General features: G+C 43.2%; 1 protein-coding gene across 1 annotated transcript in view; it reads right to left on the bottom strand.

The window, feature by feature from the left end:
• Positions 1-23,891, bottom strand: part of NR1D2 (nuclear receptor subfamily 1 group D member 2) — a 42,891-nt gene extending 19,000 nt beyond the window's left edge. The window contains exons 1-4 of the mRNA XM_027872372.1: positions 23,818-23,891; positions 5,689-5,940; positions 4,962-5,050; positions 625-769 (exon numbers count right to left, since the gene is read on the bottom strand). Of these exons, the coding sequence (XP_027728173.1) occupies positions 625-769; positions 4,962-5,050; positions 5,689-5,940; positions 23,818-23,833 (502 nt within the window). The 5' untranslated portion in view covers positions 23,834-23,891. The remainder of the gene's footprint in view (positions 1-624; positions 770-4,961; positions 5,051-5,688; positions 5,941-23,817) is intronic.
• Positions 23,892-24,290: the final 399 nt, after the last annotated feature.

Genomic DNA, 24,290 nt, shown 5'->3' with positions numbered 1-24,290 from the left:
GCATAGGCCCTTAAGTCAGGAGGACCTGAGTTCAAATCCGGCCTCAGACCAACACTTGACACTTAACAGCTATGTGACCCTGGGCAAGCCACTTAACCCCAATTGCCTAAAAAAAAAAATATGGATCAACTCCTGCAGACTACAGGAGCTCTTACACATTCTTTTCCACTTTATTTCTCCTTTCCAAGCACCCAAATTCTAACAATTCAAGTACATTCACATTAGAGTAGGTCAACAGAAAGACAAGGAGGGAAGTCCCAAGGGGCTGCCGAGAAACCAAGGCATGATACCTGGGGGCTCCTTGTCGAAGGGAAGTAAAGTGTCTTTGCAACAAAGACTCAAAACACTGATTAGAAAGCAAGTTATTTGGGGAGAAGCCAACATAAAAAGTATATCTGGACAAAACCCAGCACGAGACAGTTAAGGAGAGAAGAGAACCTGGGCATTTCCACTTTCAAGAGCTTGGAAGCCCTCAAAGGCAGCAAAATGTGATTTCAATAAGTCCCTGTGCAGTGGTGAAAAGGCACCAAGGGGCAAGGCTAGGTGGCCTACAGAAGTGCATGTTACCCTCCAGGAGTAGGAGCCATGGGATTCTACAGCTGGCTACACACTGGAGGTACCTACCATCTCGTGACATCCCGACAGATAGGCATTTCTTGAAGCGGCACTGCTGACATCTGTTCCTGTTCATCCTCATGATAGAACAGTTCTCATTCTTCAGGCACTTTTTGTACTGGATATTCTGCTGAATACTTCTCCTGAAGAACCCCTGAGAACAAGGAGACACACACAACCGGCTTTAAAAATCAAAATCTGTTCTTTACAAGAACTTCAATGCTGATCCATGCTGGTCTCCATCAATATCCCACTCACATGTGTGTCCACAGCCTGGGAATGTTTCTGTTTGGGGATGGAGGGAAATAGTAGAGTGACCATACCAAAACACCAGGAGTCCAAGAGCACAAGACTTGGAAATATCTCTAATAAGCACCAGATCTCCCTCTTTTTACATCCATCACATCCCCAGTCAGATGTCCCGGATCAGAGTGATATGTCTATCATCATGGCAGGATTTTTAAAGGCCGACTCTGCAGAGATGCCAGGAAATACACAATGATTTCCTGGACGTCACCTGCAGGGAGCAGCGGACACCAACCGTGTGTTCCAAATTCCCCTGCCTGTATGCTGAGGTAGGTTAATGCGGTACCACGTGCTCTACGTTCCTATTCAATATCCTAAAGAAAGAAAGATCCCAGAGGGCATGTGGCTACAGACAGATCTAGGGGCTCTGTTCTGGTTATTTTTTTGTTATACTTTTTTTGGTTGTGGTTTTTCTGGATTTGCTCTGGCCTGTGGTAATGGCTACAAAGTTTTCCTCATCATAAACAAATGTATAATGTGCTTAGTGATGTACCCTTAGGATCTTATCACCTAAGATAACTCAGGTTCACGCACACAGTAGGCAATGAAGTTGAAAACGTGTTGATGCTCATGTGATGGAGCCAAGTGAAATCCCAGGAACATAGATCACAGTGTTGGAGAGCTAGAAAGGACCAGAGAGGCCAATGCCTTCATCTGACAGGTGAGTAAACTGAAGCCCAGAGCGGTTCAACGACCATATTATCAAAGGCTGCACAGCAACAGGCGGCATCTGAACCCTGGACCTCTGACTTTACACCCACTGGCTGCTCTGTCCACTGCGTCACACATTAATTAGCCTTGTACTGTTAGTCTATTGAAGTGTGCATTATAGCTTATTTGAGGACAAAGAACTTACACTTCTTTCTTTGAAGTCCCTACAGTGCCAAGCACACTACTTGACAAACACTAAAAACATGTCTCTTGACTGATTTTTAAATCAGGAATTGGGTTAATGACAAATAGTCAAAAGTTAATATCTATGCCTTTTAAATTCTTTTTTGGTCCAGAGCTGTGATTTCTTTGATGCAGGAGGTTCCCAGCAAGCAAACCAACTCTTCTGCAACTTAAGAGTCAGAAAGCTGCCTGGGGCCCAGGAGGTATGGGCACCCCCTGAGGATCACATAGCTGGGGGTGGGGTGAGGCCACTGTACAATGCAGGACTTCCTGCCTCCAAGAAGGCTGCCTCTCTCACTAGAAATGCGACTTAAAGTTCAAAGATTTTATCAAACGACTACCCACGTCTGGTGTTTCACACAGACACAAAGGACGTTCCCAGCAGGAATTTAAATTTGTCAATGATAAGACTTCAGTCCTAGGCAAACAAGTGCAGATCACAGGGCACAGATTGCATTTTCTTCAGAGTTTGCCATTAAAGGCAAATTAAGAGCTGACAAAGAAGTTGATGTCTGGGAATGGCATTTGGATTTCTGGAACACAGCTTATAACACAGGATTGACAGATTCCTGGCCAGAGATGGAGTATACCTAACACCATTCTCACCTAGTAAGAATGTATTTGTCAGGTGTCTTGCAAATGTAATCAAAAAGGCTTCACTCTTTTTGTGGTGGCTAAGAATTGGAAATCAAAGGGATGTCCATCAATGGGGAATGGCTAAACAAGCTGTGGTACATGATTGTAATAGAATCTTATTGTGCTATAAGAAAGGACAAGGAGAATGATTTCAGAAAAATCTAGAAAGACTTATATGAACTTATGCTGAGTGAAATGAGCAGAACCAGGAGAACATCGTACACAGTAACGGCAATATTGTTCAATGAAGAATTGTGAATGACTTAGCTATTCTCAGCAATATAATGATCCAAGACAATCCCAAAAGACTACTGATGAAGCACATTATCCACCTTCACAGAAAGAACTGTTATCGACTGAATACAGATTGAAGCATACTATTTTTCACTTTTCTTTCATTTTTTTCTTTTATTCAAGTCTTCTTGTACAAAATGACTAATATGGAAATGTTTTACATAATTGCATACATATAACCAATATCTGATTGCTTACCGTCTTGGGGTGGGGAGGGAAGGATAGATTTTGGAACATAAAACTTTAAATAAAAATGTTCAAAAATTGGAAGAAAAAAAGAGCTTTACACTAAAAAGGATGGAAGAGAGAAAAGACTGTCTATTTTTACTCCCCAAGTTAGATTACTATAAAGAATAGCCACAAAGAAGACAGAATTTCAGCTGAGATACCCAGAAATTCACAGGAAACAGAAATCCAAGAAAGGGAAGCAGTAGGAAAAAAAATCCACAGCCTAGACAAATGCCTAGGGTTTAATTAACTACCCAGAGGAAGCAGAGGCTCTACTGCAAGAGGGCACCACTGATCTCACAGGTTATGTCACTGACAATGTGGGTGGGATAAGGCCTGTGAGCGGACTACAGTTCTGGATGAGCATTCCTTACAGCAAAGTCAACATTTACTGAGTGCCTCCCATGTGCGTGCCAGAGGGGTGACCCCAACTGGTATATTAAGGCGGTCGACTCATGGGAGCGAAACCGAGGAATCAGAGGGGAGAAGGAGAACAATGTGGTTGAAGGTGAAAGGAGGGAGAAACAAGTCAGATCACCTAGACAGAAAGAGTCTGAGAAACAGATTCCCAAGCCAGAACAAAGGCCTGCTAGAATAATGACGACGAACTTCAAGTATCCAGACATCAACTGGAGCTCTCTCTCCCTTCTAAAAGCAAAACAGCTAATCATTTCTTGACTTGTCTAAGAAATAATTTCATCTTTCAAAAGGTGGAAGGATCAACTAGGGGAAATTCTATTCTGCATCAGAGTCTTACTAACATAACAAAGAGAACTTCATCACTGGTGCTGAAATGATGGGAACCTTGGGGGAAAGTAAACACTTTATCCTAGAATTTGTGAAAAAAGGAGAAGAAATATAGAAACAGTTTGACATGCATCCTAGATTTGCTTTATTTGCCCTCAGGGCACAGAAACAGGCACAGCGATAGGTGGAAGGGGCAAAGAAACACACTCAGGCTTGAGGTCAGGAAAAAAAACCTCCAACAATTCAGGCTGTCCAAAGAGGGAGGGTCTGTCTGCCTCCAGAAAGGATGTCATCAAACAGAGGCCAGTCAACCATTTGTTTGGCACTGTGGAGTCCCTCTGTGCCCAGACAACCTGGGTCTAGAGGCACTTTTCATGGGCTCTCCATCAAGATATCCCCTTTCTCACTTCAGTTTCTCCAGCTATAGAATGAGAGCAGTAAGACTTGGCTTTGCTATTAACTCTATTTACAAACAGAATCTTTAGAAATAGTAGAAAAAAAGGTGCTGAATTAGTTTAAGGAAATAAAACTGGCCAGACTTACATAATCAACCTTGCAACTGCTCAGCATACCCAAGATAAGCCCTCCTGTCTCACCCTGTGAACTCATCATCTTGGTTGGCCCACTTTGCCAAATGTGATTATTTCTGTTTGAGGTTCTAAACCCAAATGGAGCAAGTATGTGGCTGGACCCTCGATTCATTCGGGCTCCTCTGACGGACGAAGCCTTCAGGAGAAGGAAGATATTCTGCCCCACCCCCACCCCCGCTCGAGTAGGGTCAATGGCACTTTCCAAAGTGCCTCAGGTGTGGATCAATGGAAGAATCTTGCCCCAAGATTTAAGACCTTCATATTTACAAGTGCCAATCCACCATACCTCTCTCCAGAGCCAATCAAGCCTGATGGATTTTGTCCAAGGAGCTCAAGATCAATTTAGCTTGGGTTTGTTCCCCTGTCCAGACAGCACAGTGATACATTTCACTCAGCCACAGCAGTAAGGTTTGGGGTTTTATTTGTTAAGAACGGTCAGGAGAAAAGAAGAATATTTTCACAAAATTAAAAATCAGATGTCTAAACAAGATATTTTTGCACTCCAAAATGTTTTAGGCTTACAATTCATAAATAAAAGGGAGCAGTTACTGTTTATTTCTTTCTCCCTCGTGCAGAGAGTTGAGTATGGCCCCCCAAAGCCCACCACTCTGAATGCAGACCCACCAGCACAAGAACTGTAGCATGCATTACCTTACAGCCTTCACAAGCATGAACTCCATAGTGGAATCCTGACGCCACATCCCCACAGACTTTACACAGTAGAACCATACCACTGAATTCTAGGGCACAAACAGACAGCAGGTGAAAAGCTGGTGCAAACACTTCATGGAGTTAAGGATTTTTTTGCAATCAACTATTTTGATCCCATTCAACTTGAAAGCATCAACTGCTGGAGGGGACAAAATAAATCTTTGCTTTTAAAATTAAATAGTAATTTGTACCAACCAATTCTCAAACTCAAAGGTATCTTATAAGGCTTTGCTTTCACAGTGACATTTTATGAAACTGCCCCAAATATATCCTATAGCTCTGATTTCCCGAGGTATAATATGAAAACAGGGCCTTTCGTACTGGGTCCAACTACTTGAAACCCTATGGGCAGAGAGGACTCAGAAAAGGTTGTTTAGATGAAAAGAAGCTAGTAGCAAAGAGATAGATGGGCTAACTCAGACAAGGGCAGGCTGGCAGGGTTATAAGACCATGCAACTTGTGACCTCAGCTAAGAGAGGCGCTAAGCTGGGCCAAGGAAAAGGACCAAACCCAGCATGGGACAATGACTGACAACTCTCGTGACTGCCAAATGGGCTGATTAGAGCCAATGAATATGACAGTCTACAGAATGACGCAAGGGGTTAGGGGTCTCTGAATGCTGCATGTGGCAGCAGATAAGGCCAAACCAACCGTGAGAATCACTTACTTGTCGCCCCTGCAGGACCCTTAGTCATCCCGGTGACACCGGACTTGCTGGTTTTCAAGGGGCCATCTGTCCGGTCACTCTTCAAGGTGCCTTCAGCAATACTGTTGCCATTGCAATCTGATGACGCAGAGCTGTTTGGAGAGGATGGGACCGAAGACGGAGAGGACTGGAAGCTGCTCTCCGAACCCTCGCTGTGACAAGATGCAGGGCTGGAGGCTGAGCTTGAGGAGCTGATGTAAGCAATCACACCTCCTGGAAGGGACAAGGAAAGCATGGTTACATGAGTCAGTCCTCCAAAGGTGCTCCCTTGGGCAATGTCCTGAAAGACAGGAATTTGAGAAATCCCAACCAAAGACTCAATAAAGATTTCTCAATACTTGGGAGTGAGTGAGGTGCTCGATCAATCCTAGAACAAGCAGAGCAAACTCCATCTGGTGCAGGACACCCTTCTCAGGTAGCAGAAGGCAGAAGGCCATCAAAATTGTGAGTCTCCGAGTGTCAAGAGAGTGCTGGACTTGGAAATCTGGAAGACCTAAGTTAAAATCCAGCCTCAAACAATTCCTACCTGTGTGAGCCTGAGCAAGTCACTTAATGCTGCTCAGTTTCCTCACCTGTAAAACAAAGCTAATAATAGCACCTACCTTCAGTTTGTGGGGATCGAGATCACACACAATGCAAACTTTCAAGCAATGCAAATTTTCAAGCACAATGTAAATCCTATTTTTAATATTATCACCACCATATCTAAACCTAGAAAACTGCTCCACCGGCAAATCTTTTGTGAGACCGGGTCAGCAAAAGTGGCAACAAAGGCAAACAAACAGTCACCAGTGTAGAACTGTTATCAGTAGGGCTATGATGCTGCTAGTAGGAGAAAACTCTTGAAACCGTCCCTTCTGTGGGGATCAATACTGGATCCAATGACGGAGCAACATTTGCCTTGAGAGAAGACAACTCCATGTCAGAGAATTCCACCTGGAAATAACTACCTGCAGGAAGCAGCAAGAAAACAGCAGTGGAAAAGAATCTGAAGGATCAGGAACTTAGAAAGGGCCTTGGAGAGAGAACTGTGAACTGGAGGATTCCCAGTTTTCCAAGAGTTCAGTTTGTTTTTCTCTAGTCTTTCAATAAAACTTTGCTTTTGCTTTAATACCTGAGGACTTGAAGGTGAAGAGCTGGGCAGTACCACACGTTCATTTTTAAACTGCTCACTTCCTTCAAAAGTCACTCCAAGTACCACCTTCTACACCGTCTTTCCTGATTCCCTGCACTGCTGGGCCCCTAGCATCTGCTCTGTATATACTTGGATACATACATGCTCTCTCCCCAATTAGAATGTAAGGTCCCTGAGGGCAGGGACTATTTCACATTGGTCTTTGTCTCCCCCTTTGTATCAGCACAGGGCCTGATGCAGAATCTTAATGAAAATCTGGAATGAAATATAAAAGGATAGTGTGCAATAAAGTAACTCTCTGTGCCCCATTCTTCTCTTGCATAAACCACGATGATGTATTTTGACGCCACATTCTAACACTAAAAACAGACAAGTGATTCCAAGTAAATGCTGAAATTAAAACTAAAAGACAGTTCCCTTCTCTTCTTTCTGTTCCCAGCTCCAACAAAGACACCGTGGATTTCCACAGTGAGAAGTTTTTTGCTAGTTTAACGTAGGCATACATGGTATAAAGGAGACCAACAAAGTTAAGGCTTCTTTTCTTCCATGTTTTCAAAAACAAAGAAATGAAAATCCTGAATGACTCTACTGTTCAGAATGAAATACAACTGGAGGCAAGGAAACCCGCTCTTCCTTCCAATGTGGACCCCTCCATTAACACACCAGTCCTGATTAGAGAACTCTAGAACAGAAAGCTGGTCCTACACACCTTCTAGCATGTGGCTAAAAAAAAAAAAAGAGTCAAAACCTAAGGGAAACACTATGTAAGTGGTGGTGATGATTATGATGACAACAGCAGTAATACTTACACAGTGCTTTAAAGTGTGCAAAGCATGGGACGGGACTGATCATTACCATTCGGCAGACGAGGAAACTAAAAATATTGAAAGGCTAAGCAGCTCCTCTAGGGTTATATAACTAGAATATGAGGTAAGATTTGAACACAGGTCTTCCTGATTTTAATTTCAACATTCTATCCACTATAAAGCAACAAAGGACCCTAAAAAAGAGACAGGAGGTGACAAGGGCCAGGCAAGTCCAAACACTGCCACCAACTCAGGATACTGGGAATAACAGAGTCTCCCAGACCACCACCCCTACTACAGTGGAAGTGATATTAAAGAAGAGGGGCTGACCTTCCATTTGGCATATAGCTGAAACCTTCCATGTTACTGTCTCCCCCCATTAGAATGGGAGCTCCCTGAGGGCAAAGCTGTCTCTGCTCTGTTTGTATCCCCAATGCTTAGCACAGGGCTTTACATATGGTGAGCATTCAATAAATGCTTTACTCCTTCATTTATATGCCACTGTTCAAAAGTAAGGCAATAGCAGTAATTCTGAAAGAGGAAATTCATTTTAAAAAGTACTACTTTGAAACTATTTCCAAACTTTTATGCCTTTTGCCATTCCCTAAATATTCTCATCACCACTCACTTCCTCCCCAATCTCACTACATTCTACATCATTCCATTATCCAAAGATCCTATAGTCTGGTTTATATATGCAGTTCCTACTAACACCCTCTTAGAAGGGTCAACCTCCCTAACAATAACAGTAACAGAGGTTGGAGATCAATTTGCCATATTCACACAGAGATCACCAAAGAGCCCCTCATGGCTCCAGAAATAGAACCTTCACATACACACACATGCTCCCAACTTCTAATTATCCCAACGTCTTAAGGACTAAGAACCTAAGGGAGAATAGGCCTCAGTCAGGAAGCTCATAGGATCATCAACAGAGAGCTGAAAGGGACCTTGGAGGGCTTCAAGCCCAATCTTTTCACTTTACAAACAAGGAAACTAAGGACAGTCACATGCCTGGTGTCTAAAAAACTAAACTTACTTCTTCCATATCCACTGCACTACAGAACTGCCCTTTGATCTACATTTATTTATTTTTCTATCTGCTTTATCTAATGAAATAATAAAACTCTTTGAGGACTACAGTGATGTTTTATTTACTCCTGAATTCTCATTTTATTAGACACAGCACTGAACAATTTTTAGCTGTGGAAAAAGTTTTTTTTTTAACTTAATTTAAAAAACAACTTCGTTTTATTCATCATTGTCCACAAAGCTATTTACTGAAGCATCAAGCAGAACAAAATTCTTACATGAAATTCATTTTACCTGTCCTACCTTCCTATCAACTAGAACTGTCCTAAAACAGACTGGGCCATGAACTGGAGCAGGGAACACTTAACTGCTGAAGATCTTCAAACAGTTGCTAGATGCCCCTTTCGGGGGTAGAATGGATTTTCAGTCTGCTACAGATAGGATTAGATGGGCTCTCAGTGAAATTCTGTGATTCTGAAACTTACATGACAGATATTATTTTCCCTACCATTACTTTTTAATGCTATATCTGTCATGCATAAATGAGCATTTTTGCCAAGGTTCTAGATTAATTAAAACTACAGTCATTCTGCTTGATTAGTTCTGTTACCCCATGAGTTGAATGGACACAGGGGTTGACCTAGATTTTTCTGAATAATGGTTAGCAGACCTTTCCCCAGATGGCTGGCTGTCTTATTGAATGAACAGAAATGCTCCCAAGCCCCTGTACCTGCACAGGCACAAGGGATCCACCGTTGTCAAATGTGGCAGTAATTGCTCAGAACCCAATGGACCTGGCAGACGCACAGACTTCGATGTGGAAGAAGATTCTTTTTTTTTTAATTTTGAGAATTTCACATGATAATTGATGAGGTAGGTTTCTGGTAGATTTGAGTTCCTGCAGGTTTTAACATTTCTTAAACTACCTAATACATTTTGTAAACCTCACAGCCAAAACAACCCAAGAGAGAACTAGAGCTGGGACCACTGTTTTTGCAGGATTTTTTAAAAAAAAATTAATTCATCATGAGGGGTCGGGGGGGGGGGGGAAGGAGGTAGAAACAACGCTTTGAGCCTAACCTCTGAGGAGGCAAGTGGTACAGCAGGAAAAGCCCTACGCTGAGTCACAAGAGGAAGGCACCAAGCAGCTGCAGTAGCAGCTCTCACCCTAGGCAAGTCCAGCCAAGCTCTCAGGGCCTTCATTACTTCATCTGTTAAATGAGGAGACTGAATGAGGTGCTCTCTACGCTTCTAAAAAGCCTGAGATGAGATCCTTAAGACTGTGGATTTCATCTCTCCACATGAGCCAGTCATTTCCACAGCCAAAGAGAATGCACTCCAAATTCTACTCAACAAACATATGCCATCAGCCAAAACTGAGCGAGACAGTAAACTGTTCAGAAAAAAAAAATGTTAATCACTAAGAATACTGCGAAATTCTCCTCAAAGGTATTAGTCTTTATCCTGATGCTCATCAGAATAGTATCTAAACTTCCATGTGGCTCCCAGATCTGGACCTCCTCCTGACAGCACCTCTGGTTTCCTGAGCAGTTTCATCTCTACTGACTGTGAGACAACCTCAACATAAATGACAGGCCAGAAGTACCACCAGGGTCCTGGAAGACAGCCAAGTGATCAACCCCAACAGGCTACATACTGCTACCTAACCCCAACAGCAGTGGCTCTGTGGTGATCTAGAACCAGGCAGTGCACACATCACACAGATCAAAAAAACAAGGATCAGCCACTTAATGGTGACAGTGTTCACGACAACTACAGCTGACATTTCTATTGTACTTTAAGACGTGCAAAGTAATTCATGTGCATCATCTCACTGGACACTCACCACCACTCTAGGAGGTGAGCAATGAAGGCCACGAAATGACTTGCTCCTCTCGGACACAGGAAGGACATGACAAAGCTGGGGGGGATGTAGAAAGGGGATCCCATCCTTTTGCTCTCAAGCTGGTGCTTACCCCCCCGTACCACTTGGGACTGTTCTACTGGGAACCACAGGCAAACTGACCAACCTAGTATTTAACAGTCAGAAATGGAGCCCATCTTTTTGTGGTGGCAAAGAATTGGAAATTGAGGGGATGCCCATCAGTTGGGGGATAGCTGAACAAATTGTGGTATATGAATATAATGTAACTCTATTGTGCTGTAAGAAATGATAAGCAGGCAGACTTCAGAAAGCCTTGGAAAGACTTAAATGAATTAATGCTGAGTGAAGTGAGCAGAACCAGGAGAACACTGGACACAATAACAGGCACAATGTACGACGACTTACTCTGACAGATTCATCTCCTCTCAGCAATGCAAGGATCCAAGACAACTCCAAAGGACTCATGATGGAAAATGCTGTCCATATCCTAAAGAAGAACTATGAAGTCTGAATGCAGATCAAAGCACATTATTAGATCTTTATTTTTTTTATTTGTTTCTTCTTTCTCGTGGTTTCTCCCATTGGTTCTAATTCTTCTTTACCACATGACTAATGTGAAAATAGGGTCAATATGAATGTATATGTAGAGCCTGTATCAGATTGTATGCCTTCTTGGGGGAGGAGGGGAGAGATGGGGAGAAAATGTGGAACTCAAAATCTCTTGGAAGTGAATGCTGAAAACTAAAAATAAATAATTTTTTTTTAAAAAGGTTAAAAAAAAAAGAAATGGAGCCACTGGTCCCTTCAGTCTTGTTCACAGACAGCAAACACTATGAGAAATGTCCTTTTTCAATGTGGTGATCAACCATCCTGGTCACTCAGTTGCAACAACAATTCAAATGACAGTAGCTAACTTAAAGAAGAAATGCAAAGATGCACAGGTCTTTGACACCACAGTAACACCTTTCTTAAAATACATGGCAGTGGGTATTTTGTTTTTGTTTCTGCTTCCTGTTTTCGTTTAGGTCTCAGATACAGTACATACTGCATAATTATTTAATGAATGGATATAAGAATACTTTCCAGGGAAATAGACGAAACCCCTTGTTTTAATACTTAATCAAATGACACAGTGCCTGGCACATAGTAAGTGCTATATAAATGCTTTTTTCTCCTTATCTTACTATAGAAATGTAGTTGTTCCTAAGTGTGAGACATCATTATTCTTGAAATAGGAAAGAATGACAAAATATGGGCAACTTCTAGTTAATACATCGGTGTAAAATAAGAAGGGAAGGAAGAAAAATAGCATTTGACAAACAATACCCAATATAACTAAGCCTGAAAAAACCTGGACTCAAGCCTTACCTCTAACATACCTTGTTTTCCAAGACCATAAATTACAGAAGAGCTGCTAATAGACTTGGCCACAAGTCTAGTGCAAAAATAATAATGATAATAATTGCAATGTAAAGCTCATCTAGAACATCTCATTTGAACCTCATAAAAACCTTCGCAGTAGAGTACCCCATTTCTACAGATGAGTAAGCTAAGACTGAAGATACTCAGCAACTTGACCACAGTCACACAGCTAGTAGATGCCAAGCATTCCAGAAGCAAGATTTGAATGTAGGTCTTTCTGACTCCCAAAGGAGCACTCTATCCATTAGGTCATCCTCTTCTAAATAACAAAAAAAAATACAATAAACGTGGTAATCTTTCATTTTAAAACTAAGCCAATATGTGCTGGTTTATTTTGAGTTTGACACCACTGGTCTAGAGGAAGTTTAGGGAAAAATCAGAAAAGACAAAGCTACCTTAAAGTATATCTAGGTAAGTAGGGGTTTCAGCAGATCACAGGCCATTTTTTATCAATGCAGCAGTTGTAAACTGGATGTTAGTCACTCTGGGACTGCCTACATGGAATAACAAATAAACTAAAATAACAGAAAAGATAACCTAGTTCAAGCCCTTCATTTTAGAAGGAAAGGAGAATCAGAGGAAGTAATGATACAGCACTAGTTAGAAACTCAACTATTCATAAAACAAAAGAATTTCAGTGGTTTTCTCTTCACCTACTGAATTTGGTCAAATTCCCATACAGAGCATTACAAGAAGTTTCTACATTTAAATTCATATCCTATAATAAACAAATGCTGAAAATATGACAGATTACTATTTATTTTGAGCAGTAAGGTGATACAGTGGATTGAGCACCAGGCCTGGAGTCAGGAAGACCTGAGTTCAAATCCTGCCTTGGACATTTACTAGCTGTGTGACCCTGGGCAAGTTACTTAACCCTGATTGCCTCAGTTTCTTCATCTGTAAAATGAGCTGGAGAAGAAAATGGCAAACTACACCTGTATCTCTGCCAAGAAAACCCCAAACGGGGTCACAAAGAGTCGGATACAACTGAAAAACTGAATAACAACTGATTATTTCAAGAAATTCTCCATTCAATCGGGAACATTTACACTTTCATGCCAGAAACTATTAGCTAATTTCATGCTATCCTTATTTATTTTTTAAAGGGGGAGGAGGTTAAGGAGGTAGCCATTCTGAGTACAACCTAACTTACTCAATGCTCTGAGATGGGAAAATCTCAGGCTCTGCAGTTTCTCTAACCATTTTGCTATAAAATTGTCCCATGCACTATCTAACACTAACTACTAATGGTACTTTGGTGGACTCTTTATTTTATTAATGTACTTCCTCCACCAATACTAATATAAACACCTTTCCTTTGCATCCCATCTATGTTTCTTCATAAATCTTTCACAGATGATCTCCTCAACACACTAGAGGCCTTTGATGTGTATGTGTGTGCGTGTGCGTGTGCGTGGGTGTCTCTCTCCCCCTCTCTCCCTCCCTCCCTCTTATCATTTCTGGGTGGAAAATGCTATCCACATTCAGAGAAAGAACTATGGAGTTGAATGCAGATCAGAACATACTATTTGCTTTTTTTTCTTCTATTTTGTTTTGTTTCTTCTTTCTTGTGGTTCCTCCTACTGGTTCTAATTCTTCTTTACAACATGACTAATGTGAAAATATGTTTAATGAGAATGTGTATGTAAAAGCTATATCAGAATGCATGCCATCTCGAGGAGGGAGGGAGGCGGGAAAGGAGGGAGATTTAAATTTAAAACTCAAAAGCTTATATAAGAAGTGATTGTTGAAAACTAGAAATAAAAAATTATCATTTCTGGGGTATTAGAACATCATGCACTGCCAATCTACTGTCTCATTCTGGCACCATGCCATATCAGTCCTCCTATATGTGTGATCACATACATAAATACACAAAAGAATTATAATTTCATCAGTATGGAAAACTCCCAGTGTGGGAGCTCTCAGAGTTAAACCTGACTATGAATTAGTAGGTAAGTCCTAAGTAGTTAGTAAAAGCACACAGAAGCATACATACATACTAAAAAAAAAAAAAAAACTTGTAATATATAGCTATGACAGTCTGATGGGAGCTTTTCATCTACTTCATTTCCAATGGGGAAGATTACACCAATGTCACAACGTGAATATCTTTCATTAGGGAGTCTATGCATTGTTTCAGGAATCTATGGAAGTGTGCAAATTTGGAAAAACCTTGAGATCAACAGAGATTCTTTTGTTAAGACTTTGTGACCTTCCAGAACACCAAAAAACAATTAGGCTAACATGTTTTCCTGTTCAACACCTCATTTGATAGTAACATACAGCAGATCACCTAACAAAGTTCTCTATATAATCACATTTTTCATCATCTTGTATAACTTTAACATATATGTGAGTTACTTTCAGAAGTATTCTTAGTTTTATTTTGTTTATAGAGTCATATAAACAAAATGCTGGAGAGAAGAAAGAGCATGTGAGTTGGAAGCTGCTTACAACTTAGCCATCACTTTTTTTTTTTGCAAAAGCATCCTCCATAATTTTTTCCACTAATTCAATCTTGGAAATATCTTGAAAATCCATCCTTAACCACTTGTAAAGTTGTGTGCCCTCCTACCTTTGGGCAGGTCCATCTGCTCTTTCAAAATGCTTGAGTATCACTCCACTTCCTCACAGAGTATGATGGGTGCTATACTGGAAGAGTCAAAAGGGGTGGTTCCCCCAGCACCACTGTTACATCAGAGTAATATAACAAGGCCTGTAGATTCCTTCTATTTTGGGTCCATTCGTTCTTCATATTTCATCTAGAAATGCTTCAGGGGTGATATGGCTCAACTGAATCTCATGCCTAATTCTCCATGGGCATATTTCCTCAACTATTTTTCATTTCAGAGAAAACTGGGAAGATCTTTACAAACTGATACAAAGCAAAAGTGAAGAGGACTACAGCAATTTATACTGTGATGATGTTATAGAGAAAAACAACTTTGAAAGATTTTAGAATGATAATCAATGCAATGGTAAACTGTGAGTCCAAAGGAATGAAAATAAAACACACCATTCACCTCCTTTCAGAAGATTACAAATGCAGAATGCTTAAGAAGACATACAATTTTAGACAAGGGTCATGTGAGGATTTGTTTTACTAGACTATGTAACCATGTATTGAAGGATTTGCTTTTCAGGTTTGTTTTTTGGTTTTTAAATTTCATCCACTTGGGGTTAGGGAAGCAGTTAGAGGGACAGATCAATTTGAAAAACTACTTGTTATTTGAAAAATAAAAATAGGCTACTAAGAGTAAAAAAAAGTCAGCTCCCCCTGCCCCCAACCCACCTACTTGGATGCTGAGTTAATTACAATTTCTTTATTTCTCAATAATTATCCTCAGGAGAGTGTCACAGACATTTGCCTTTTTCAGAATATAATCCATACATACTGTATGCTAATTCCATTCCTGGGAGACAGTCCCCAACATCTTTGGAAGACAGAGAAAAGAACTAATACCTACTTTTTTTTTTCCTCTTTAATGGGACTTTCCTAACTTCTACATTAAAGACAATTAACACCCTCTCAAAGGCAATTACCTCTAGTAAGAAATTTATCATTAAAAATATTGTATATAAAACAACATACACAAAGTCAACAACAATGTAAATGAAAGAAGCAACAAAAAACCAAAAGTGAATGTTGCAAAATTACAAATAATAGGCATGGCTCAAAAGAAGATCTACAAGAAGACACTTCCACCCCCATTCTCTGGTAGAGGTGGAAGGTCCACAAGAGTTGCACATTACACAGATTTTCAGATTTTCTAACCTATTAATCATTGAGGCTGACTTTTCCTTTTCTTTTTCTTTTTTGTCTTTTAAAAATACTATTTCTTATATGAGATGACTCTGGAAAGGAAAAGGAGAGAGATACTTAAGGAAAAGTATGTCAATGTTTAAAAAACAAAACATTAATAAAATTTTATTTTTAAAAATTAATACTGTATATAAGGATAACTTAGAAAATTACCTACATTTTATGAAATTATTCTGCAAAATCAATTAACCAGTGTTGCTTGGTAGTAGTAATAAGTATATAGTCAGTCATTTGTTCAACAACTATATTGTGAAGGATTATGGGAGCTATATAAATGAGCCATACTACCTTGACAAGAGCCCTGTAATCAAATCTTTATCTCCTGAAAAGCAGAGCAGAAAACTATCAGGAGGGTCTTCTATTCCAACCTTTCTTTCTTTCTTTCCTTTCCTATCCCACAAAGCAAGGAGAATGATGAGCCAAATGGTTCAAACAGTAAGTTCTAAGATGGCAGGAACAGTCTAGCGTGAACAATAGCCAGTTATGTGCTTTGTACAAAGAAAGCCTCCATGAAAATGTCAGTTCCTGAAGCAATGCAGCCTCAGTGTTTTCCTCTCTGCTTTTCGACATAGTGTGTGAGATGTGGAGTCAGAAGGGCCTGGGTCCGAGCCCTGGGTCTGCTATTTGCAGTATAAGCTATTTTAGTCATGTCCTTGAACTTTTGTGGGACTCCATTTCCTCAAATCTGGAATGAGGAGGCTGGAGGAGAAATGACCTCCAAGGTGCCACTCAGCTCCGAAGCCTGTTCTCCTCCAATCTCCAGCTCCTCCTCCTTCCCTCTGCTCTCACAAGATGAGATGGTCCCTCCTACCAAAGCTACCACTGTCCTGGCCCTCATACTCTCCTGGGGGAATATACTATTTCAATCCTGCCCTTTCTCACCTTCAATTTTTCTCTATCAACCAATTTCTTCTCCTATGCCTAGAAATATTGAGGTATCTTAATTGAAAAACAAAACTCCCGGAAATCTACCTTTGATCTTCACCATTCTATTTAAGATGTGCTCTCCTTCTGGTCACCAATGACCTCTTAATTTACCAAATAAGATGACCTTTGTCCTCCTAAGCAGGCTAAGCCACTGGACACAGTTGACTACCCACCACCTCCAATTCAAGAAACAAATATGAAGCATCTACTCAGTGCAACTTCTCTTCTGGGGACTTGACCCATAGAAAGACAAGAACATATCAATTTCAGGGGCAGCTAGGTGGTGCAGTGGATAGAGCTCTGGCTTTGGAGTCAGGAGGACCTGAATTCAAATGTGACCTCAGACACTCAACACTTACTAGCTGTGTAAACCTGGGCAAGTCACTTAACCTGGGATTTGAAGGAGCCCAGTGAAGCATGAGTGCATCCCAGACAGGGGAGACTCACCAACCAACTACCTGAGTAAAGGTGCAAAGGTATGACATACAGAATAAACACCTAATAAACTGATTTGGCTGAAGTGGTGAGTGAAGGAGTGTAATAAAAGAAAACTTGGGGGCAGCTAGGTGGCGCAGTGGATAGAGCACGGGCCCTGGATTCAGATCCGGACTCAGACATATAACACTTACTACCTGTGTGACCCTGGGCAAGTTACTTAACCCTACTGCCTCGCCAAAAAAATATATATATATGTATATATGTGTGTGTATATATATATGTGCATACGTATATATATACATATATATATAAATGTAAATAAAAAAATAATAATATAAGAAAGCTGGAAAGGTAGGTAACAGCCAAATTTCAGGGGGCTTTATACATCGAACTCAGAACACTACTTTATTCTAAAGGCAAGAGACTTTTGAATAGGGAAGGGATACAGTTCAAATCTGTGTTTTAAGATTATTTTGGCATCTGCCTGTAAAGTCAAGTTGGCAAGAGAGGAAATTGGAAACATGGAGACTTGGTCATTTGACTTCTACCTGTTTACACCTCTGCCTCCTGCACTAATTCCCTTTCTTTTTCCCCCTAAGCATGGTATCCCACAAGGGCAGTCAGCCCTCTTCCCTTTTCTCTCTACACAAGAGAGAGATCTCTTGGCAACTTCATACACATCCATAGCTTCAATTATCGCCTCTAAGCAGATGACTCCCAAATCTCCAGATAGAAGAAACCTGCCTAAAATCTCCTATTTCAACTGCCTGCTGTCCTACTTTCTCAAATTCAGCATGTTAAAAACAGAACTCATCGTTTTCCTCCAAAAAAAAACAAAAAAAAATCTTCCAGTTTCTCACTTCCCACTTTCTATTGATGGTACCACTACCTACCAATAGTCACTCAGCCTTTTTTCAAACTCACCAATCAGTTACATCTTCAAGCCCATCCATCTCCCTTCCTTGACACTCTCAGTGGTATGACCACCAGGCCAGGTGAGAGGTAACAAAGTCAGTCTTCAGATGGAAACCCTAGATCTAGGCTCCCTCCAAGTCTACCAAACAAGCTACAGAGCCCATGGTCAGATATTCACGGACTTCCACAATGTGACTTCAACCTTAGAGGATCGTCAGATCACAGATTGAAAGCTGGGAGGGACCTGAGAGGCCATTGTGTGCTACACTGTCTTCATGTGACAGATGAGGAAACAGAGGCAGAGAGAGGTTAAATGATTTGCCCAGGGTAATACAGCTAATGTCTGAGGTGAGATTTCTTTCAAATTATGCTTTCTTCTATGGTACAATTATTTCCTTAACAATCTTATTCGAAGCTCATTTGTGATTAAAAAGATATCCATTTTTCAAAGTCTGGATGGATCTGTGACCTCCCTGATGTGGGTACTACTTCCGATTGTGCACATCAAGACCTACTCAGGCCCTCTCATCCCATACGTGTCCTGCTATGAGTGGGCCATCCTTAACTTGCACTCTGTGACTGGGCCATGTCCTCTCTTAGTAATACATCTCTCTAACCCTATCTCCGATGCTGCTTCTCCTGTTTGCTACTCAGTACTTCAGGAATGACACGACATAATCTGCTTGTGCCCACTATGGGCCTTTCCACTATAACATATCACATTAATTCCATAGTATTCCATCACCCATATCCAAACAGCACCACTAGAAGAAAATTAAAGTTGAAAAGATGAGTCTTTGCTTCAGGAAGAGGCTTGGAATCATTTATTTAATACACAACTTTCATTATCAGATCTCAAGCTAAACCCTATAAAAGGTAATCATAAAAGTTGATCAATGGAACAGATGACATAAATGATAATGAAATAACTGAACAGAGCAGTCAAGTGTTGAATAATCCTAAGAACTCCAACTAACGGAAAAAGGACTACCTCTGACAAAAACTGATAGAGAAAAACAAAAAGTATTTTGGTAGAAATGAGGTTTAGTTCAACACCTTATACCATATACCATAATAAGCTCCAAATGGATACATAATCTAAATATAAAAGGTCACAGCACCAAAAAAAAAAAAAAAAAGGTGAATGGAAGGAGATACCTTGATCAACTCTGGATAGGAGAAAAATTCTTAAGTAAACAAGAAGTAGACCTGATCAGAGATGATAAAGTGGAAAATTTCAATTACATAAAATTGAAAAGACTGAACAAAATCAATATAACTATAATTAGAAAAGTTAACAGGGGAAAAATATTTCAGTAAATATCTGATCAAGGTTTGATATACAAAATATATAGGGAACTGATACAAATACAAAAGAACAAAAGCCATCCCTCAAAAACATACGTAGTTAGGGGATATGAAAAAGCTGTCTTCAAAAGAAGAAATGCAAGCTATCAACAACCATATGAAAGAATGCTCAAAATCACCAAGGAAATTACAAATGAAAACAGCTATGAGGTTTCACGTCATGCCAATTGGTTGACAAAGCTGACAAAAAAAATCAAAACCACAAATATCCCAAAGACTTTGGAAAGGCAGGCAGCCTAAAGCTCTGTAGGTCCAGTCTGAGAAACAATTTGGAATTATACTAAAAAATTTCTGAACATGCCCTCTGATCCAGTGATACCACTAGATATGCACCCCAAGGAGATTAAGGACAGAGGAAAAGGCCCCATATATGTAAGAGTACTTACAGCAGCTCTTTTTGTAATAGCAAAGGATTACAGAGAAAAGAGATGTCCATGGATTGGAGACTGACTGACTGTGACATATGAATACTATGTTGGGGATATGGTCTACAAATGAAACAAAGAATAGGAAGAATTCAGAGAAACTTGGGAAGCCCCATAAATTGATGAGAGTGAAGCAGAGCCAGGACAATAGTTCACACACTAACCACACAATAGGCAGAAGGCAACAAAACTGCAGAATGTGAATACAACGACCAGTAACAATTCAGAGAGCTGATGGTGAAGCACGCCTCCTGCAAGAGGAGCATTTGCAGACATGGCCAACATGTTTTGTTCTGGTAGACTGTACTTATTTATCCAATTTTGTGGGTGGGGAGAGGGCTGTCAATAGGAAGTGATAATGACATAACAGAAGGAAAAAAATCACTAAAGCATGTTCTAAAAATATAAAATAAAAGCACCACACAATTTCCTAAATTGTGTGCAATCAAGCATGCTTTCCTCCACCTATCCATCCTAGACCCAGCTCATTCTCCCTCCACAGCATCTGTCCAAGATACAACTCTACAAATAGTTCATCCAAATGTCCATCAGTCTGGACAACAGGCATGTTTCCATTGGTTGGACTCCCTTCTCTCTCTCTCCTCACAAGCCAACACCTACTGCACAAGATGAGGCAGTAGAGAAATGTGAAGGATGACTAGCTAATGCCCTCCAAGTTAAATCAACATCCTTTTCAATATTCAGTAATATCAATGGTTGGCCACCAAAAAAGGTGGGAAACATGGTTCAAGAAGAGCAAACCTGACAGGTCAAAGGCTTGTAAACTTTACAGAAATCTCACACCCATGGATCATAAATATCTTCAAGATGGCTTCTTGGGCTAGTGGACAGAGAGCTGGCCTCCAAACAAGGAAGTCCTTGCTTTAGATCCCACCCATGACACATGTGAGCTGGTGGACCCTAACAAGTCAAACCCCTCAGTACTCTGCACAACTCTCTCAAACTCTTCAGTTACAGAGGTGCTAAACTGCATTGGGAGAGGGAATTTCCTCACCAGGGAGTTCCCTGCACCAATGAATCACTTAACTAGGCTGGTTATTTTTCCCTTTCTTCAAGAAAATTGGGAGGCATTAAAAAGAATCGACACTAAATATTTTTTTTAATGAAATTAGATTCACCCAAACAAGAAATGACTAGACAGACATGGCATCATTCCCAAATCAACTGTGCATATAATCAGACCACTGTAGGAGCACAAATATCAAAATTATCTTCAAAGAAGAAAGACTAAAAATGAGACATATCATGTAACCAAAAGGATCTGACTCACTTAAATAGGTTCTTGATAAGAAATAATGGGAAATGGATATTTTTTAAAAAGACTGTCATACTTTACGTAAGAAAATGAAGAGTATTCTAACCCATTTCTGTTGGTGCTTGTCAACTGGTCATACCACTGAGTTGCAGGTCAAAGATGATCCCTAAGGGCAGTCAGTCTCCTTTGCTGGATTTCCACTCAGACCACACTCTCTAACCATAGGGGTCCCACAGGGTCTGTCCTGGACTCTCTTCTCTTCTCCCTCTATTATTAATTCACTTGGTGATCTCAGCAGCTCCCATGGATTTACTGACCATCTCTATGATGATGATTCTCAAATCTCTCTTTCCTGCCCGAGTCCCTCTGCTGACCTCCAATAATCTCCTGCTGCCTTTCAGACATCTTAAACTCAATATGTCCAAAACTAAATTCACTATCTTTCCTCCTAAACCATCCCCCTGCTCCCACCTTAACTATTTCAGCACAGGACACCTCCATCCTCCCAATCCCTCAGGCTCACAACCTCCTAAGTGTCATCCTGCACTCCTCACTCTCTCTCAGCCCCTTCCCATGTCCAATCTGTTGCCAAGGTCTGTCGATTTCACCTGTGCAATCTCTCTAATACATTCTCCCATATTGTCTCATCTGACACTCCCACCCCTACAAACTCTCATCAATTCATACCTGGCCTATTACAATAGCTGCTGGGGGGATCTGCCTGTTTCAAGGCCCACCCCCTCCAGTCCATCCTCCAGCCACCAAAGTGATTTTCCTAAAGCATAGGATTGACTGTTATCACCCCCTCTCCCCCACAAGCTCCCTATCACCTCCAGGAGCAAATATAAAATATTCTGCTTCAAATTTGAAGCCCTTCCCAACTCAGCCCCTTCCTGCCTTTCTTACACCTTACTCCTTGCCACATCCTCTTTGATCCAGCGATACCAGTGTCTTCTTAGCTGTCCCATGAATAAGACACCCCATTCCTCTCTCAGCTCTGGACATTCTCTCTGGACATCCCCCATGCCTGGAACTCTCGCTCCCCTGCTCCACCTACTGACCTCCCTGGCTTCCCTAAGTCCCAACTAAGACCCCACGTTTTACAGGAAATATTTCCCAATGCCTCTTAATTCCAGTGCATATAGTTTACTTGTACATATGTGTTTGTTGTCTCCTGTGTTAAATTGTGAACTACCTGAGGGTGAGGCCTGTCTTTGGCCTATTTTTGGATACTCTGTGTAAGCGCAGTGCCTGGAACTTGGGAGGTGATTAAAACAACGCTTATTAACTGAACGACTTTGGGAGAGTGAAAGGGAAAGCCAAGTGGTGTCACTTTGATGAGCTATGGAAAGGCAGGCCAGAAGGCAGCCCAAGATCGCAGCCCCAGGGCACTCCCAGGCGCCCTTCAAGCTCTCGTTGCTGGTCCTGGTCCTACCTACTTTCCTGGCACAGTGAGTCCCGCTAAATCCCACCACCCCTGGGCTCTAAGGAGCGGTGCAGCCCCGGCCAGTCCTTTCTCTCCTCCGCACTCCTCTGCGGGTCTAAATAAAAGACCCGAGCTCTTCCTTCCCTCCGACTCCATCTCATGGCCACAATCCCTCCATCCCCCCCCCCGGGGGCGGGGTCGTGGGGTCCCACGACCCCATTCTCTCTTCCACTCATTAAAGCTCCAGTGCTCTCGCTGTGCGGGGTCCTGCTCCTCTCACACCGTCCAGTTCTGGGCCAACGGCACGAGAAACCCAAATCCCCCAACTTTGTATGTTTCCCGTGGACAGCCCCGGGGCCAGGGAGGCTGCCATCACCTTCCGAGTCATCCCCATCAGGAGTCCGGAGACGGGCCTAGTCTGAAGAGGCCGGGGCCACACCAAAAGGTCCGCGGGGCCGGGAGCAGCGGACGGAACCGACCAGAGCTGGGGGGGGCGGGGCAAAGCTCGTGCCGAGGCACACTCTCCGGCGCACAAGGGCATCGGACGTGGCGCCGCAAAGGGCCGAACCCCTCGTTTTACAGGTGGGGAAACTGAGGCACGGGGCGGTGACGCCACCAGGACGCGGTGCCCCTGCCCAGTCATTTCGCTTCCTCCCCCTGCGCTGCAGCCGGACAAAGGACGTCTGGGCGTCCGGGGGGGGGCGCTGACCCCTCGAGGGCGGCGCCCGGCGCACTGCGGTCTCCCTCGCGCGCACTCCCGCACTCGCCCCCGGCCCGGCCCGCGCCCCGCGCCCCCTCGCGCAGCCTCCGCAGTGGGCCAGCCGGCCCGCGGGGAGGGGCAGCGGGGGTCCGCGTCATCCCTGGAGCGTTCCAGAGGGGCGGGGCTGCCCTCTCCCCGCCTCCCTCCCGGGCTGCGGCCCCGCCCCCACGTGTCCCTGCGGCCCCGGGGAATGTGGGTCAGGGAGCCCGGCGGCCTCACGTGTCCCCGCCGCCGCCGCCAGGGCCCCCATTATGTAATGCCGCGTCACGGGCTCCCCGGGCCAACCCGCGGCCGCGCGCCACCGAACGTAAACACAGCGCGCACGTGGCTCGCGCGGCCGGTCCATGTGAGGGGGGGCCCGAGCCGGGCCGGGCCGCTGGGGGAGGGGAAAGGAGGGGGGAAAAGAGGAAGGGGGGGGACCCCGCGCCCCCGACCCCGGCTCTTACCCGCGTTCACCTCCATGGTGCCCTCGCGGCCCGCCCCGGGCGCTTCAGTCCTGCGTCCCCCGGGGCCCGAGCAGGAGGAGGCGGCGGCGCCGGCGGCTGCGGGCGCCCTTCATGGGCCGGGCGGGCGCCCCGGGACCGAGACCGGCGGGCAGGGAGGGAGCTCCGGGGACCGCCGCGCTGGGGACCGGGCAACAAAGGCGGCGGCGGCGGCGGCGGCGGCCGAGGCCGAGGAGGAGGCGGCGGAGGCTTCCTGCAAAGCTGCGCAGCGCGGATGGGAGAGGAGGGAGAGGGAGAGAGGAGAGCGAGCGCCGGCGGCCGAGGAGCCGAGCGCAGGGAGCCGAGGGGGCCGAGCGCGGGGAGGGGAGGGAGCGGGCACCGCGGGGAGGGGAGGGGAGGGGAAGGAGGGGGAGGGCGGGCCGGCGGCGCGGCACGTGACCCGCGCGCGCACACCCCCGCCCTCCCTCCGCTGCCCC

Source organism: Vombatus ursinus, unplaced genomic scaffold, assembly GCF_900497805.2.
Source record: "Vombatus ursinus unplaced genomic scaffold, bare-nosed wombat genome assembly UNPS02014799.1, whole genome shotgun sequence".
Lineage (NCBI taxonomy): Eukaryota > Metazoa > Chordata > Mammalia > Diprotodontia > Vombatidae > Vombatus > Vombatus ursinus.
This window is presented reverse-complemented; position numbering and strand designations above follow the sequence as displayed.